Source organism: Microcebus murinus, chromosome 14, assembly GCF_040939455.1.
Source record: "Microcebus murinus isolate Inina chromosome 14, M.murinus_Inina_mat1.0, whole genome shotgun sequence".
Taxonomy (NCBI): domain Eukaryota; kingdom Metazoa; phylum Chordata; class Mammalia; order Primates; family Cheirogaleidae; genus Microcebus; species Microcebus murinus.
In genome coordinates, this window is record NC_134117.1 from 64,403,104 (window position 1) to 64,421,639 (window position 18,536).

General features: G+C 34.6%; 1 protein-coding gene across 7 annotated transcripts in view; it reads left to right on the forward strand.

The window, feature by feature from the left end:
- Nucleotides 1-15,488, forward strand: part of NRG3 (neuregulin 3) — a 1,059,991-nt gene extending 1,044,503 nt beyond the window's left edge. For all 7 annotated transcript variants that reach the window (XM_012764721.3, XM_012764724.3, XM_076010185.1 and 4 more), the window contains one exon: nt 222-15,488. In XM_012764721.3, coding sequence (XP_012620175.1) covers nt 222-729 — 508 coding nt within the window. In that variant the 3' untranslated portion in view covers nt 730-15,488. The remainder of the gene's footprint in view (nt 1-221) is intronic.
- Nucleotides 15,489-18,536: the final 3,048 nt, after the last annotated feature.

Consider the following 18,536-nt stretch of genomic DNA (forward strand, 5'->3'; position numbering starts at 1 on the left):
GTCTCAGTCTGTCACTTATTTTCTGTGTGACCTTGGGCAAGTCACTTCACCTATCTGAGCTTCAGTTTACTTCTTTGTTTAACTGGGAACATAGTATCCGTCTCATGGGGTTGCTGTGAGAATTCAGTGAGATGGTGCATGTGGAAAGTGCTTTGTGGATTGAATATTGCTCTCACAAAAGCACAGCAGAAAGTATGTGTAACATTTTGTTTCTTTTTCAGGTATTCATCTAATGGTTTAAAAACCCAACAGAATGCATCAATAAATATGCAACTGCCTTCACGAGAGACAAACCCCTATTTTAATAGCCTGGAGCAAAAGGACCTAGTGGGATATTCATCCACAAGGGCCAGTTCTGTGCCCATCATCCCTTCAGTGGGTCTAGAGGAAACCTGCATGCAAATGCCAGGGATTTCTGAAGTCAAAAGCATCAAATGGTGCAAAAACACCTACTCTGCTGACATTGTCAACGTGAGTATCCCAGTCAGCGATTGTCTTATAGCAGAACAACAAGAAGTGAAAATATTGCTAGAAACTGTCCAGGAGCAGATCCGAATTCTGACTGATGCCAGGAGGTCAGAAGACTACGAACTGGCCAGCGTAGAAACCGAGGACAGTGCGAGTGAAAACACAGCCTTTCTCCCCCTGAGTCCCACGGCCAAATCAGAACGAGAGGCACAATTTGTCTTAAGAAATGAAATACAAAGAGACTCTGCACTGACCAAGTGACTTGACATGTAGGAATCTGTGCATTCTATGCTTTGCTCAACAGGAAAGAAAGGAAATTAAATACAAATTATTTATATGCATTAATTTAAGAGCATCTACTTAGAAGAAACCAAATAGTCTATCGCCCTCATATCATAGTGTTTTTTAACAAAATATTTTTTTAAAGGGAAAGAAACGTTTCAGGAGGGATAAAGCTCACCACTGAAGCTTTTGGGTAGAATTCTGAATCCAATTTCAGTTAGTCCCAACACTGCCCTCTTTGGCTCTTAGATGTGGGCGATTCTGAACCTTGGTCCCACAATGCCAGTGTCTTCATCACAAAGCACTGGCAGTTACCTGGTTTCAAAGACAAGAGCTGTATCTGGAGGGTGGATGCGCCAGTGAGCAAGTGGCCCTTGCCATTCGGCTTGCCAATCCCAGCCCCTAAATTTCTATTCACCCAATAGCCTCATCACAGGTTACGTCATGTCAGCAAATGTAGTGTTTTCCATTTGATTTTCGAAGAATGGCACAAAGACTCTGAAACAGGAAGGGGGACAGGAGATAGAGGGGGTGATCGGGGGGCAATCTTAACTATTCTTGTGTGCCATCTTCCTCTGAAATTTGAAAGCACAGAATCTCAGAGGGAGGTATGAAATTATTACAGAAAAAAGAGACAAAAAAATCACAGTGTCGTGTCACTAAAATCATGCTAATGGAAATGTTTTTCCTCGAGATTGTTCAGAGGCTCTGATGGAGCCTTTCTCAGTTTGTGTGTGCCCATGTGCACGTGCGTGTGCGAGTGTGCGTGTGTGTGGGCCTGCTCACTCGAGCACATATGCTGTGTGCACATGTGTTCATTGTGCGTGTGTGTGCATGTGTGTGCGTATTAAGCTTGCTAAAATTTGTTCTGAAACATCAGGGAATCTACTAATAGTATTCAGAAAAGAAATTCCCTCTTAGATCTGTTCACTTAAAATTTTTCCATTACGTATAAAGTTCAATAAGTTCTTAAATCAAGGTCACTTGCATGGTGGGGTCCTCTAAAACTCTTGATAATGTCTAGACCATTTTCTGATGTGAGTACTTTTGAGAGGAATAACTATTGGCTCATTAATGAGATCAGCATCACAAGGCAAGTTAATTGAGGATGTGTGTTTGCTTTGAGTCATACCTATTTAAATTATTTACACAAGGCAATTAACAAATTGACAGTTGCCATTTGCTTTCTCATCATCCTCATTACTATTTATTTTATAGCAAGTCTACCACTTGTGGACCAAGGCATCGGCTTCTGTAGTTAATATGGGGAGAATAAATTGTTGAAACCACAAAGCCCAGACTATTCAGTTCACAAGAAGCCCCCCAAAGAACAGTAAATTGTGTTGTATGTTCATTTGGAATAAAGCAATATTTTTACCACTGCTAAGGTGAACTGAAACCTCTCCTGAAGATCTGTCTGTTTATTTACCCTCACTTTCATGGGCATCCAAGGAAATTAGTGTTCACATACCCAGTCTTCTTCCAATTATTGGTGGTGTTGAGTTGTTATGTTTACACTGTTTTAAATAAAAAGGCACAGTATTTGAAAGTATATAAAAGATTTCTTTTACTGCAGTTTGGGGAAACTTTGGTTTAAATTTCTTTGTGGAAGACTCACATTCCATGGAAAGGGAATGTAACTATTTCTGAATCAGGCAGTGAATATGTACAGTTTTTATTTCAGGTTAAGTTGTCTATGTTGCAAATACATTGAACATTGCTCTTTGAGAACATTTGTTCATAATAGACATAATGCCATCCAAGGTAAAGAAAGAACATTATGTGTTTATCAGAATTGCTTAATAGAAATTCAAGGTCTCAAATGTTGAAAACACGTTGGTAGAAATAACAAAAAGTTGTATGACATTTATTAGTTGTCCCATTATGGTTCTGTCTTGTTCTTAATATGGAGGTCATATTGTTTGAATTTTAAAAAGTTATTTAAAATTTTTTAGTGTCTAGATCCTCTATGTTCTTATTTAAAAATATTTTATCTTTGGGAAAATTCTAGAAATATGATCTTAATTGACAGGTGTATAAGAGCCCCATTAGTTGAGTATCCAGTGTATTACTGTGTTGAAATTTATCACAATTGCCAAACAACTAGAAGCCTTCACTAGTCTGTTGAAGTCAACTTTGTTTTTGATTTTTATACTAAGATGTTAGCTGTTGCTTATCTAAAGGATCTATTGAGAATTCACTAATAGGAGGATATATGCTCTGTGACTCACTGCAGTTATTTTTGTATATTATTTTACACTGAAAACATTAAGATTGTCAATGAAACTTGAGTCTTGATCTAACTAACCCTTGATTTAAGAAGAAATGAAGTACAACCATATATTATGTGATTGTTAACCCCCCCCACCCCCACAATGTATTCTAAAAAGCATGAATATCAGGTACATCCACTGGCAGTCTTAAATAAGTTTAGAGATACAGTTACATCCTTAATTGATAGTCAAGACAAAGTCCTCCGTAAAGAGCAAATATTAATGATTATTTTCAGCGGTCATTTGTCTCCTTTTGAAATATGATGCTCTCATGTGAAGTGTCCAGACTCCAAATGCACCTCTTTGGGTACTAGCTGACTAGTGCTGAAGGCATCAAGACATTCAAAGTTAATCTAAGACAACACCCAGAGCCATCAGTACTTTGTCCTTCAAGCTCATGTGCCTGTAGGGAAGTGCTTATTTCTACAAACCATCTTTGATTTTGCTTTATTTTTCTTGTCTTTATTATGTGAATACATATTTGGAAATATGTAATTAAATAGACTACACATTCATTATTTACTGGCAAATGATTGCTACCATTATTTTTTACTTTAAATCATGTTCTGGTGTGTGTTGTTTTTTTTTATAAAGCATATGTTATTTCTAATTTGCCAGTGACTACTGTAGAATGCTGTTGTTCAAAATATGTGACCAATCTAATGGTAAGAAGAAAAAATAGAAATGATGTTGGAAAATGAACATCAAAATTTTCTCCCTGAATTCCCTATGTACATTAAGTGCTGTATGTTTTTACACTCTGGTCTGATATCTACCTTGTTAGGGGTTAAGGACTAAATATTTGTAAATTTATCACACCTTCATAATTTACATTCTTCTAAGTAGCAATAGCAAGGTCCTCTGGAGGAGGAAAGTGCTATTTATAGGACTTCACAAATTAATCTGTTTTGATTATAATAACATATCAGACCTACCAAAAAGAGAACAGAAGGGCCAGCAGACTTCGAGAGAATGCCCACTGGCTCATGGATCCAATGACAGCTACAATTTGAGAGGGGCCTCCAGTGCCCATGGCTAAGGCATCAGTAGCCGGGTCACTACCAGAATATGTTTGCGTGTGCTGCAGTCGTCCACACCTGTCCTGCAGCATGGTGCTATAGAAAACCATGATTCCCTGACTGAGTGTGCATACGTGTGCGTGTTGATGGGGGAGGAATGGTGGTCCTTCTGATTCCAGCCCTACAAACCAGAAATATCACACTGAGACAAGTGCTGTGAGACATTTCTCAAATAAGTATAAAGTAAACTTAGGAACATAGCAGGAGGGTGGGATTTTTATTTGACCTTTTGGTACCCGGGAGACATTTTATATATAAAGAATACTTTTTTATTATTATTCAATTGTATAGATTCAGTGTTTTCAATTGATAGCATGTCTATACTGTGTTTGTACTCTCGTCTTTAGAAATTCAGTACTCATCTAGGCAAAACCAGCACAAGGTTTCTGGGCTGTTCTCAATTTTAAATGCATCCCAATATGCCCTGGGAAATGAAGCCTTTAAATAAGCTTTATCTCTTCCTTTGTCATTCTTTCTTTCCCTTTTAAAGAAATAGTGAAGGTAAAGGAAGAAAAATCACTCCTTAGGATCCACATTGTTCTCTTATATTAATCTGTTTTCTACTGTGAACTTCCTACACACATCTATTACATTTGTGTGTTTATTTTAGTAGCTTTATTTTTGCTTAATTTGGCAAATATTAAAATGATTGCCTCATGGAATGCCAATGAAATCAAAGCATTTAGAGACAAGCCAGCTTGGTAACATTTTGTTCATACAGGCATTTTGAGTTCTTTCTCTTTCTTAGTCAAGCAGAAATAGCCTTGGATTGGAAAAGCCACAAGATCATAGAATAAACTCTCTACTAGATTATCTCTTAGAAATGAAAATTAAATGATGTATGTGAATGATTGTTGTCCCTATAGTGTGTATTGGTCTCCAATGTATTTTTTTTTTTTTTTACAAATTTAACAGTGATTTCTCCCCAAGGTACCTAAAGATGTACCTTTGACTTCCAGTACCCACTGAACTCTAGTAATAACAGTGTGTGTGTGTGTGTGTGTGTGTGTGTAGTGAAAGGGGTTACTAAGTGCTAATGTTGGATATCCCAGTGAAAGATAATAGCAGGGGTGACCAGATACAATCTTGGTAAAAATAGAGAACAGGTTTCTAGGACTTCCATAATTTTTGTCACAAATACCTGTATTGATTGCACGTGTATTGTTGCCTATGAGAAAGAATTCATTGTGTGATAGCAAACTATCTTAGTGTTGGAAATGAATTAGAAAATCTTTATATTGAAAGTTGTCTTTGTGAACGCTTCTAACATATCTATATTACATAAGAATATCTTCATGACCTCATCTGTCAAATAAGGTGGGTGATCTAGTTCATCTTTGATTTCCCTTCTAAATTGATAATCTTGTTATCCAGTCATCCTAACTCAGACTTTACCTGGTCACTTGTCATTCAATCACTTCAACACAGCTCTTTATAAAGTTAACAGCTGTAATTCTATCTCACTGAGACTCAAAAATCACTGGAACCTCTTTATCAGTCTATGAACCAGGTTTATATTTATAATACCACACTTAATTTCCATGGAGAAATAAGCAGAATTATTTTTGTGGTTGTTTTGAATGTAAGTTTACCTAGTACAGGTAATACGAAGGGAAGGCCAAGAAAATATCCAATTCAAAGCTTGAGAATCAAAGGTCAAAATTTGCCCCCAATTTTTTAAAGAAATTGTGATGATTTATTAAAGATGGAATAATGGGATGGCCAGAGAAGGCACGAGACCTTGAAGATGTTCTTCTCTTACAAAGGCAGAGGACACAACTCTCACTGGATATACAAAAATACAATATCTTTATTGATATTCATAATTATTTGCATCTCAATCTTTAACATAAACTCTGACTAATAATGGATGAATTCTCTGGAGACATTTTCATGTCATGGTTGAAAATAATCCTATTTTTGAGGGCACAATTGACAAAAATTTGCAGGGTTTTCTTGCTTATTTAATTTTGGTTATAATTGCTGTTTTTGACAAATCAATATCTATATGCTCTTCTGAAAGCATTCTAACTAGCACTAATACTTCCATATATCATCTGTCTTGGTCAATATCCCAAAGTCTGAATTTCTAGACTACAATAAAACAATGTGAAATATTAAAATACTTGAATCAAAAACAGTAAATTTAAGTTGTGTTGTGTTTTTAAAGTTGTGAGGAGGATATGCAGTCAGTAGTTTATAAGATTGAATTAGGAAAAAAACCAACATTTTTTTGAACTTACTGTTGGTATATTTTGAGGTCTGATAAAGCATTCATGCAACCTTATTACACTCTACATTGATGGTGTCCTTTCTGAAATATGAAATAAATTTAAATTTAAGGGCTTTAAAAATTACACACACACACACACAGCTACAATACACATGGCATGTTGAACTCAATGACATGAAAGACTTTGGATTAGATCTTTCACAGAAAATGCACGTAGCAAGAAATTGTAGTGGTTACTGTCGAAGGTTTATTCTTCACAGGCTGCGTTGGATTCCTGTCTTTATCAATAAATGTCTGCAAAATAGATACATTTGTTCAATCTCATACAAATCATAGAACATTTAAGAACTCACCTTAAAAATCACTACACATTTACCAGTGGCCACTGTGTATATTTTAAAGATAATTAGAGGTAAATACCCTGGTCCTCATTTTTTCAAGTATGCAATTGTACACATTGAATGTATATCATAAATGAATTCTCTGTTTCTTAATAATTAATACACTTTAGGCCAGGCACTATGACCCATGCCTATAATTTGGGGCACTTGGGAGGCTGAGGCAGGAGGATTGCTTGAGGCAACATAGTGAGACCCTATTTCTACTAAAAAAAAAAAAAAAAAAACCAAAACAAGCGAACACAATTAGCCAGACGTGGTGGTGCATGCCTGTAGTCCCAGCTACTCAGGAGGCCCCGAGGCAGGAAAGATTACTTGAACCCAGGAGTTCCAGGTTGCAGTGAGCTGTGATTGCACCACTGCACTCCAGCCAGGTGACAGAGTGAGGTTCTGTCTCTAGAATAATAATAATAATTAATATACTTTATTAATCCATTTGACCATATTTTTAAATAAATAATGCAAATCACCCACAGAAGAATACATGTAAAATGGTCAGGAGAACATTTTCAACTGTCATTTAAACAAATATGGGAAAAGTCTCCCATGCCTCTGATTAAAAAAAAAAAATTGTGTAAAGGAGTATACATACCTGTATCTCCTTTATTTTCTTTGGAGAAACCATTTCAAAATGGAGTCCACTGCCCTGTGGGGCTATGAAGGCTATGGGAAATGTGCTAGATGTATGGCCCACATCATCCTTGTAAAGTTTGTGTCCATTATGCCTGCATTTTGTCTGGGGGCAGAGATATCACACTGCTTATTAAAAATTAAGATGTGAATTTAATGACTGATTTGCATCTTGGCATCATCAAGTATGTTTCCACCCGCTACAGGAATCCTTGCCCTTCCCAGTTGCTCCTCCTCAGTATCCTTTGCTGAAGCCGGACACAGACTCCCTTAGGTTGTGTTCTTGCTGCTGGTACCACTTATCTCATTTCCCTTTTATTAAACAGAGAATTGTCAGCTGAAATGACAGACCAATGTGATTTTGCAGAGAAAGATAGCTTTGTTCATTTGAATTGTGTTTGTAGAGGAATAAACTGGGAACCTTTAAAATGTAAATGATAATAAGGTTCATGACTTTAGCCACTATCTCCTCACATACAGACGTGCCCTAGGGCCAAGTAATTTTCCTTATATTGTTAACAGACTTTTCGACCTTCTTGGAATTGCTTCTTACAACAGAGTTTTCCATTTTGTAAGAGAAAGATGCAATCATCCGTGTGTGTAAAAGAACAAAACAATAAATAAAATCAAATGATCATTCGTTAAACAATGAAACAGAAATTAACCAATAACAATGTGTGTAAAAGCTTTAAGTAAAATATTAACTTATTAAAAATGAAATAAAATCTTAGGCTAAAAATGATGTAAGGGAATATTAGGCAAATGGTTGTGCTCAATAAAGTCGTTTTTTGTTTCATATCTCTTCTCTGTAAATTAGATGCTTTTTTCTATTAACAATACTTCATTTTGTTTCAAAGAATTACCTATTGGACATTAATTATGGATATCAAGATCAAACATTTAAATATAATAAAATGTCTACTTTTGCCAAATGTTCTAACTTGACACAAAATTTATAAAAATCTGTGTTTAAGATAACAAAATACAGATTTATAAAAGGAAATGATTACATTTTAACCTGTTTTTATTTTCTCACTGAAAATTTTCACTGATTGCTCCCATCTTTTAAGCTAAACACAGAGGCAACTATTGGATCAGACATGGGGGCAGATGCAAATATATTTTTAAAATTTCAATGTATGACACAGATAAGAGGAATTGCAGTCTTCCTTGGAAGACTAATACCCTAAATAGATGAAAACCAAATAGCCTAAATAGATGAAAAGCATACCATTTGAGAAATGGGGGATTCTTTTGTTTAAGAAAAAAAGAGGAAGCTTATCCAGCAGATTCCAACTTAAAAAAAATAAGATGAGTAAGATTCCTATGAGCCTTTTCTTTGATGAAGAAGAGACAGGAACTTGATGTCATGAACATTTCCAAAAGAGATAGTTAGATTTAACTAATCATTTACTTTTTTTATCTTATTATTTTAAAATTAATGTTACTGAAAGTTAAAAAAATTTTTTAAATCAGCCATTAATTCACCTACGCCAAGACCCTAATGAGTTGTGTCCTTGTATATTTTCCTCCTATTTCCACATATGTCCATATTTTTACAGCATTATTTTCCAACTATGTTGTATTGTAATTTCAAAAAATAATATGCCATACTGTCCAATGGCAATATATAGTCTTCATAAACATTTAAGAGCACATAAATTTTAGCTTGTTTTTATAGTAATTCTTACTTAGACATTCTATTATTATTTGACACTCAAATTGCTTCCATTCATTCATTACCATAAGTAATTCTGCAATTCATATTATAATACGTGTTACTTTTTCTTTCATTTGGAAGGAAACTGCAGATCCGTGAGCAAGTTTTACAGGGTCTATAAACATTTGAAATTGTAAGTAATGCTTGTGTAAAGGATAGTATGTATATTTTTTGGTGAAAAGGAAAAGTCTATAACTAAAAATTGCATAAGTTTTGTAAAGAAATCTGTACATATCAACAGTTAAGAGTAATTCCTTTGAATAATTTTCTGGTTATACATTGCAAGAAATGGTATAGCTGGGTCAATGAATATCACCTTCTGAAAATTCGTTTTAGGCATTAATTGTTTTCTGGATTGGCTAATATAGACAGTTTTAACATCCATTGAGCTTTTTGTTTGTTTTTTAATTTACTTTGCATAACAATATGATATGTTGTGTCTAAACTATAATTGATTTGGCATGATCAGAAATGCATAATTTTGATGAGGCTTACTTTTATTTTCCAATTAGAAAAATATTACATTTTTGCATATAAAACATGTGAAGAGAAAAAATAATTAAGAGATAATCACTGTTAATATTTGAGCACATTTCCTTCCAATCCTTTTTTATTGAAAATATATATATACACATCCACCCCCCCTACACACACACACACACACACACTATATGTCCTTTACAAAATTGGGGTCATCTAGTATGTATTCAAAACATTTTATCCCACTTTATTAACTTTACATATGGTCTGTGATAATGTTCTTTATTAGTAAAGTATCCTTACACATATGTTTAGTGGCTACACAAGCCATTATATGCATAAAACATAAAGCACATTCATATTTTCAAAAGGCTTTTAAAATATTTATTATATGATACATTATTCAATTGATTTTAAATGTTTACTCTGTTTGACTTTTGACAATATTTAATAATATATGTATACATATATGCATTAATGTTTTCTTGATGTAAGCATATTGCCATGTATAGATAGACAAAGATATTAGGTTCTCCCACAGTATTAATTTTGGTTTTTGGAGCATTTTCCTTGAGGATTTTGGTGGCCAAATCATAATATTCTGCTAATATATGCAGATTGATTTAAAAAAAAAAAAAAGTCCTAGAGAAATGACCACACAATTGTCTAAATCCACACCTCCCAATCGGTACTAGAAGTAATAGAAGAAGGAAGAGGATGGGAAAAAGGAGGAGATGGAGAAGAAGGAGATTTTTTAAATGCCATCATCATCTTTGGAACTTGGGAGAAGTGACATTAACATATACGCAAACCATTATAAAGAACTGAGAATATTCATGGCATCAGATGTTTTACACACATGAACTAACTTAGTCTTCATACTAACCCTATGAAGTAGGTATTCACATCATCCTCATTGTAAAGATAATGAAACTAAAGAACAGAGAAGTTAGGAAACCTGCCTAACATAAAGATTAAAAAAAAATCATAGAAACTGGCTTTTAACCCCTTTATCTTCTCATCTTTATCATTTTCTTTCTTGTGAATTTTTGATAGTAATAGTTCAAATATCCAAGACAGGTTAGAATCTTCAGGACTAAGTGAGAATGATCCTGACTCTAATTCACCACACCCATAGATTGGCTATAACATGTGCTAGAAATGAGGGAAATAGAAATAATAAAGAGGACTAGATGTACCCAATTATGTGGGATATTTGAAATACTGACATGCAAAATACAGTGATCAAGTAGTTAGCAACATCACTGTTTCTTATTTCAAATGTGGCAGGTGGCAGTCCCAGGAAGGAGTCCAAAAGGACCACACCCAAAGCAGTCACTATGTCCACTGCTTCCATTGTGGAAAAAATGAGTACAAACTGGTTGTCCTCAGATCATCTGCTTCAACAGCCCAACAAGAACCAATGCTGGGTGTGGCTGCACTTCCCTGCCCATCACTTCAAGTTGTCAGATGACTAAAACATGCTTATAAACCTATAGCAGTTGTTTCTCAAGTCTAAGATCAGAAAGAAGGATTTTGTGTGCAAGCATGTAGTTAATAGAAAAATTGAAGATTCATTTGGCCTCTTTCGTGCTCGCCTTTCTCAAATTTCTGCACAGACAAGGCATAGAGATTATAAAGTATGTCAGAGGGAACACAATGAAGCCATTTGTAGGAATAAACAAGGCCAAACATATCACTTTCCATATACAGAGCTAGTGACTCCTTTCATAATGAGGTTTGTTCCAGTATTGCACCTTAGAAATTATCTGCTATTCTATAAAAATGATAAGAAAATGTATATTCAGTTATAAGCCAAAAGGCTAAGGGCAATGTCTTACAGTAAAAGAGAGAACACATTATACAAGAAGAAAGTCAAGGAAATTTTTCTTTAAAAAAAGAAGAATTAAAAAGAAAGCAGAACTGAAATCTGACAGAATTAGTAAAAAAAAAATTGTCAATGTAAAATTATGCCCCAGTAGTATTGACATTAAAAAATAGGAAGCTATTTAATTTCTTCCTCTTCTGCCCTAAGGCATATCTCAAAATTTTAAAATTATGGAAAAATAAAGAATAACTTTTAAATTTTTTTTAAAAAAAAATAAAAATAATTGCAGTCTACTAAACAATAGGTGTCAAAGAGAAAATAAAAGTTTCAGTTAAAAGAAATTTAGAAAATAAAAAGCAAGACATAAAAAAATGTTTAAAACCAGCCAAAGCTGTATCTAGAATATATGATACAATATATGTGAATAAAACAGTAAAGAAGATAAAGAAGTGTTAAACTAAAAATTGAATTGAGATAGTCAGAAAATATGAATAATATTATCTACTTTTAAAAATAAGATAAATTATATAATAAAAATAAAGGCTGAAAACTACATATTTGGAATAAGAAAAATAGTGGAATTAACAATTCTTTGAAAATACAACAAATGCAAATTTAGAAAGACAGTAATTTTAAAATGAAAAATAAAACACATGAAGCAAAGTTTATAAATCATAAGTATGGAAATATTTTCAAAAATATTGTTCATAGCATAAATAAGTCTTTGCCTCATTACTATGAAAATCTCAATGAAATGTATGACTTTTTGGAGAATAAAATATACCAAAATTATGTAAAAACAGAAAATTTGAGTTACAGAAATATTTATGAGAGAATTAATAGAAAAATAATCTTCCCTTTCATGAATTAATTACTTACAATGAGTTTCTAAGTCTTGTTTTGTATATAAAATATTATATATGTATATGTATGCATACATATATGGTATATATAATCATATACAGATGTACTTCAACTTACAATTGAGTAACCCCCAATGTAAGTTGAAAATAGTGTATGTAAGTTGAAAATGCTTTTACTACACCTATCCTATTGCACATCAGAGCTTAGCCCAACCCACTGTAAATGTTCTCAGAACACTTATATTAGCCTACAAATCATGGCAAAATCAGGCAAAATCATGTAACACAAGCCTACTTTATAATAAGGTATTGATTATTTCATGTAATTTATTGAATACTGTACTGAAAGTGAAAAACAGAATGGTCATATGGATATTTTTGTAGTATGGTTTCTACTGAGTGTGTATTGCTTTTGCACCATTGTAAAGTCAAAAATTTCTAAGCTGAACCACTGTAAGTTGGGGACTCTCTGTATATCAATATAAATATATATCATACAATTAATATATATTAATATGTAGACATAAGATATATCATTCTAATACACACACATATAGACACATACATAGGTAGGAGTTAATAAATGATACTCTTTCTCTCCAAATTTTGACTGAAGTCTAAAGGTTGAGAGAAATATAATAGGACCTTCGTGCTTCCACTTCCTAGAGCAAGCTTTCAGTCACCTCAGAAGGACATGCTAAAAGTTATTAAAGCCATTCTCCCAGTTCAGCAGTTACATACATCCTGTCTATAAAAACGAAAGATTTGAAAGGAGAGATCATTCTATTTGAGAGAATTGTCAGAATTCTGTGTTGTTCCATTTTTCAGATGAAGCAAAGATGCTTTCCCCTCACATCAAGCCAAGTGCAAGGCCATTCAAAGAACCCTCAGTAGGTCCATGGTATCTGTCTCTCGTGAAGTTTGAGCCTGAAGAAAATAAAGACCAAAAGTCTGGCTAGAGCTTGCCTAGCCATTGACAGACATGGAGACATTGTGTGTGTGTGTGTGTGTGTGTGTGTGTGTGTTTGAGGGGTGTATGTGCTGGTCTCAGGGAAAGGACTTGTGTCGCCTACCTCTGTGACCACCTGAGGCAAGAAGGGCTACCTGGAGGAACCATGTGACTGCAACAGAGCATCTATGTGATGGCCCAGGACTGAAGTGGGGTCAAAACCAGGATGCTGGGGATGTATCAGCGGCAGAGCATCAGCTGTGGCAGGTGAGATGCACAGACAGGTCCCCAGGTGGAGGTTCTCCGACAGCTCCAGTGGAGCGCTCCGCAAGAGAAAGCTCAAGTGCGCGTGTGACTGCCTCATTCAAAGGATGGAATCCATACCCGCTCATTTCCTCACCACCAGAGTCTAATCTGGCACCAGATACCATAGTCAGCAAGTAGGAAGGAAGGTGAGCGAGGAAGAGGGAAGTCAACCAGTTTCTCCCTTTAGACATCAGACCATTCCCAGAAATATTTGGATCACAAAACCTTTTTAGCTCCCTAAGAACATTTAGTATTTCATTATATTAATGTGTGACAGAACCTTCTTTTAGAAAATTGCTATTGTCCAATGTCACTTGTAAATACGTATGCATAAAATCTAAACAAAATACTTACAAATGAATTATAGTCATAATAAAAAAGAAATAGCCATGACAACATAGGTTTATTTTAGTAATGTGAAGACACTTTAATATTAGTGCATTTAGTGACATGATTTATCTACATAAATAGCAAACATTAAATATGATTTAATTTCCATTCCAGAACACAGCATTTGGTTAATGAGTGGGAAAAAATCTACTTCTTTAACAACACAAAGTCAATGGCCAGCATGGGGCCTGGCAGCTAAACATTACACTTATTTCTATCAGCGTGAAGAACAAGGCCACTTTTCCACTGTTGATGTCATTAACCATGTTAACATAGATGAGCAAGAGTTAGCAGTGCGAGAGGAATAAGAAAAGAAAATTGATATAAATGTCGCAAAGGTAGAATCACCATCATCCAAAAGAAAATTCAGAAGTCAGCATAATGATACTCTAAGTGATTTCAGAGATAAGCCTATAGAAAAAAATAGAATAAACAACTAGAAAATATAAGCCAAATAAGATCCAATTTGCAATACTAACATAAATATACATCACCTTGAAATAAACCTAAGGAAAGTATCAAAGAAGAGAAACGTTAACAAATACTTAAATAAATTATAATTTTTCTCTTAATGGGAAACCTCCATATTTTAAACTTGTCAAGAGTCTTCAATTTCATTCATGTGTATAATGCAATTGAACAAAAGACATACCAGTAGCATTTTGGAGAATACATTTATAAGAATAGTCAAAACCATTTTCAAAAATGAGACTATGTGGAGAGAATGAGGAACAATTTAATATATAATCAAAGATATTATTATGCTGTAATTATTAAACCTTATTGTGTTGTTGCAAGTATAAAGAGAAATGGAACATAACCAAAAGCCCAGAAACACATTCATGAATTTAAAAATTTAATAGAAATTAAAGGCATTTTAAATTAAGTTCATTTTATTCAAAAAAAGTTAGTAGAGTCTTCATTATCTTAAAAAAGAAAATTTAGGTCCCTACCTCATACCATATATTATAATAAAATATCAATGGACTAAAGAGTTAAATAAAACCATAAAATAATTAAACAAAACCATAAAAGACCTAGAAAAAAATAGAACTGGGCAAAATAGAACTAGGAGTGGAAGCTAAGAGAAAAACCAAAAATAAATTAGATTGATAGGAGTAAAATTTAAAATTGATATTTTAATAATAGAAAGTATATGATGAATGTAGACTAATGCTTACAACATCTATGACAAGAGTTTATTATCTTAAATGAGCTCTTAAAAATCAAAAAACAATAAACACCTAAATATCAATTAGTTAATTTGCTATTTCAGTAAACATTAATTACATGTCTAATGTGCTAAGTAGTGTTCTAGATGTTGAGGATGTAACAATTAACAAAGTTACAAAATTTGATACTTTGGTGAGGACCGTGTATTTGTGGAAATATGAGCAAATGTCATGCACTAGAAAATTATCTGCACGTGCACACACACAAACACACAAAAAATAAATGACAGTGTATATATGAGTATTATCTTTATGGTTGAAATGCTTTATAACAGAAGTTATACACAGAAAAGTAATAGAGATTTATGTATAAAGATATTTACTAAATCTTCATTTACAATAGAAAAAATAAAATAGTCAAAGAGTTAAATAAAACATATTTTATATAATGATGAAAACTTATTAAATCCCTGTCCTTAAATAGTTACTTTTACTTTTTTTTTTTTTATAGTTTTTTTTTTTTTTTTTTTTTTTACAGTTACTTTTTTTTTCTTCTGGCCCCTCCACTGGAGACTTGGGTGCTCTTCTTTTATGGGATTCCTCTTTACTCTGGTATGATGGACCCAAGGTTTTCATTTCTATTTCAATGAAGTGTGAGTTGTTAGAGGCACTTGATAGGGTTTCTTTCAAGTCTTTGTTTCCAGTGGGGGCAAAGATCTGAAAGAGGTAAACTCATACAATAGTGCCTAGTACCTGACTCATTCATTCGGCACATTGTTTTACCCTCCACTTACCTCGGGGTGTCAGTAAAGTTTAAATATTTGTAGATATTGTTCCCAGTATTGCACTGAATTAAGGATGTAAGATAAACTGAATTATAGTTTTATAACATAAGTAATTTACTTATATATCATGTGTTCCTTCCCATCTTTACCCTATTTGTATCTATACATATGTGGGTAAAACAAACCTAACAAGAGCAACTGAAAGATACTTAGAAATGCAGCTATAGATAAATGCCTAATCAAATTATGATACAACAGTAGGATGTAATAGTATTGAATTATTAATATTAAATCTCACGCTTTAAGGGAATATTGATTACTTTAGAAATTGTCCTCAAAGTAAGCTATTGGAAGGAAACATTAAACTATTAACAATTGTTATTTCTGCGTGGTGAGATGAGAATTTTACAGAGTTTTCAACATGTTACTTTTTTTATAATAGTCATGTTTTACTTTTATATTCAGAAGATATATTATATATAATTTTCACCAGTCCAATTTAGGGAACCCATTTCAATATTCCTTGCAAAGTAATGACTTTGTTTTCTATCCTTACAACCCTAATTAGTACATTGTTTTACGGTGTTTTCTTTGAAAGGATTTGTTTTTTAATCTTTGGCATGCTCTTTGGTTTGATTAAAGGGGATTTCTGCTCTGCTCCTCTGCATTGCAACTAAGTGTTGTGGAGGAGGTGATAAGCAGCAGAACAATATTTTTATGTTCTCCCCCAAGGCCTCCTATTTTCCAGAGATTAGACATATTTGCTCAACAGCACCAAGTTGCTGTAACAATTTCTCTCTAATTCCCCTTGCACTCAGGGGCAAATGGTAATGTTCTTGTCTGTCACTGTCCAACGCTGCAAGCTAATGCATCTTTTGTTCATTATTTAATACTTGACAGATGGTTCCCAGAATCAAACCATCCATGAAAATTGCTGCCCTCTGGCAAGCTGAAGAGCTATAGACGATTTTAACATTCTAGAAGCCAAGAATGGATTTGGGGGCATTTAAAAAATCCCTTAAAATCATATGGGGTACTGAGCTGGTTCATAGAATTCTATTTGCCATTAATGAAATGACATTAATTATTACTTCCCAGAAGCAAACTTGAAATGTGTCTTCATGCTCTTTGATAATGTGAAGTCTGACTGACGGTGGGGAGGACAGAGAGTCAGGGAGACAGTCATCAAATATTAGAGCCCACGTGACATGAGACAAACTTCTTCTCTGCTGCCAACCAACCATGGTGTTCCCAGTGTGGTGAGAAAGGGCAGGCGCTGGCTTTCCCCTGTGCACTCAATGGCCTCTTCTTCAAAACCCATGACGACCAAGTTTTTCCTGTGCAGAGTGATTGGGTAGACAGTATGAGTGATAGTTCTTCACATGTTTGTCCCCCATATGTAAAACATGTTCATGTATCTTCTTCTTCCCTCGCTCCCTCTCTTTCAGAGGCATCTAGTTGGGTGCTTCCCAAGGGTGAGAGATCAAGGTCTAAGAGCTGTAGTAGATACAGTGGCAAACACAACAGACAAGAGCCTTCCTTTCATGGGGCTAGAATTCTGGGGGGGAGGCAGACAATGAATAAGCAAACAATTACATAATAGAGTTTCAGCTTGTGATTGAAAAACCTAAGGCAATAGGGAGTAGGGATGGAAGTGAAGGAGATATTTTAGACAAGGCTGATTGGAAAAGCCACCTCTGGGGAGATTCCACATGTGTCAATGTAGGGGTGAGGGGAGACTTGCCCTTTCCCCCAAAAGTTCCCTGAAAGATCAACTCACAATTAAGGCAGATGCATAAAAGAAGGGTTTATATTCCATGTGCATGGGGAGAAATCACAGAGTGATTACTCAATATCCTAATGAAGTTCAGATATTTTCATACATACCTTTTATGGGGAGTATAGCTAATTCTGCTTAGGGGCTAGATGGTTGTTGAGGAGGACAAATGGATGGGGGAGACAGATCAGCTTGTGAATGATTTTCTTTGCAAATTAATTAACCAGAGAAACAGGTATTATGTTTCAAATGATTGGGGTCTGATTTGGTTGCATTTTTGATCTTCTTTCCTGCAATACATTGCAATAACAGGGAGAGGAAGGGAAGTCGATTCCCCCTTTGATCTTTTGGTCGGTCAATCTGGTTTATGCAGACAGAGGGAAAGCCCCCTCTAATCTCCAGGGGTCTATAATTCAAATTACTCTTTATACCAAGGAGTCATACTTTGGGGTGAAATGTCCTGAGCTCCTTCATCGACATAGAACTGAATAATGAAAAGGAGTCCCTCAGTCAAAGACCCAGACAAGGACAACCCAGGGAGAAGGAACACTGAGTGTGAGCCCTGCAGCAGGAGGAAGAGCAGGAGCAAGAGGCCACAGAGCCCTGCAGCACAGCTAGCCAGAATGAGCTGAAGGAACAGCAGGGCAATGTAGGGCTGGCTGGCACAAGCCAGGTCATACAGGCTCCTACACATGGTATGAAGTTTTGATTTTAGTTTAAGTGCAATGCAACATCATTAGAGAGTTCTAAAGATATGAAAAGTCTATTTAAATTTATTTTTTAAAGTTGTACTCTGGCTTCTGTGTATCAAATGGCTCCAGTGTGGTAAGAGTGGAGAAAAAGAACCCAATAGAGTAACACAGCGAGACATGGTTGTTGGTTGGACTGGGGTGTATGCAAGCA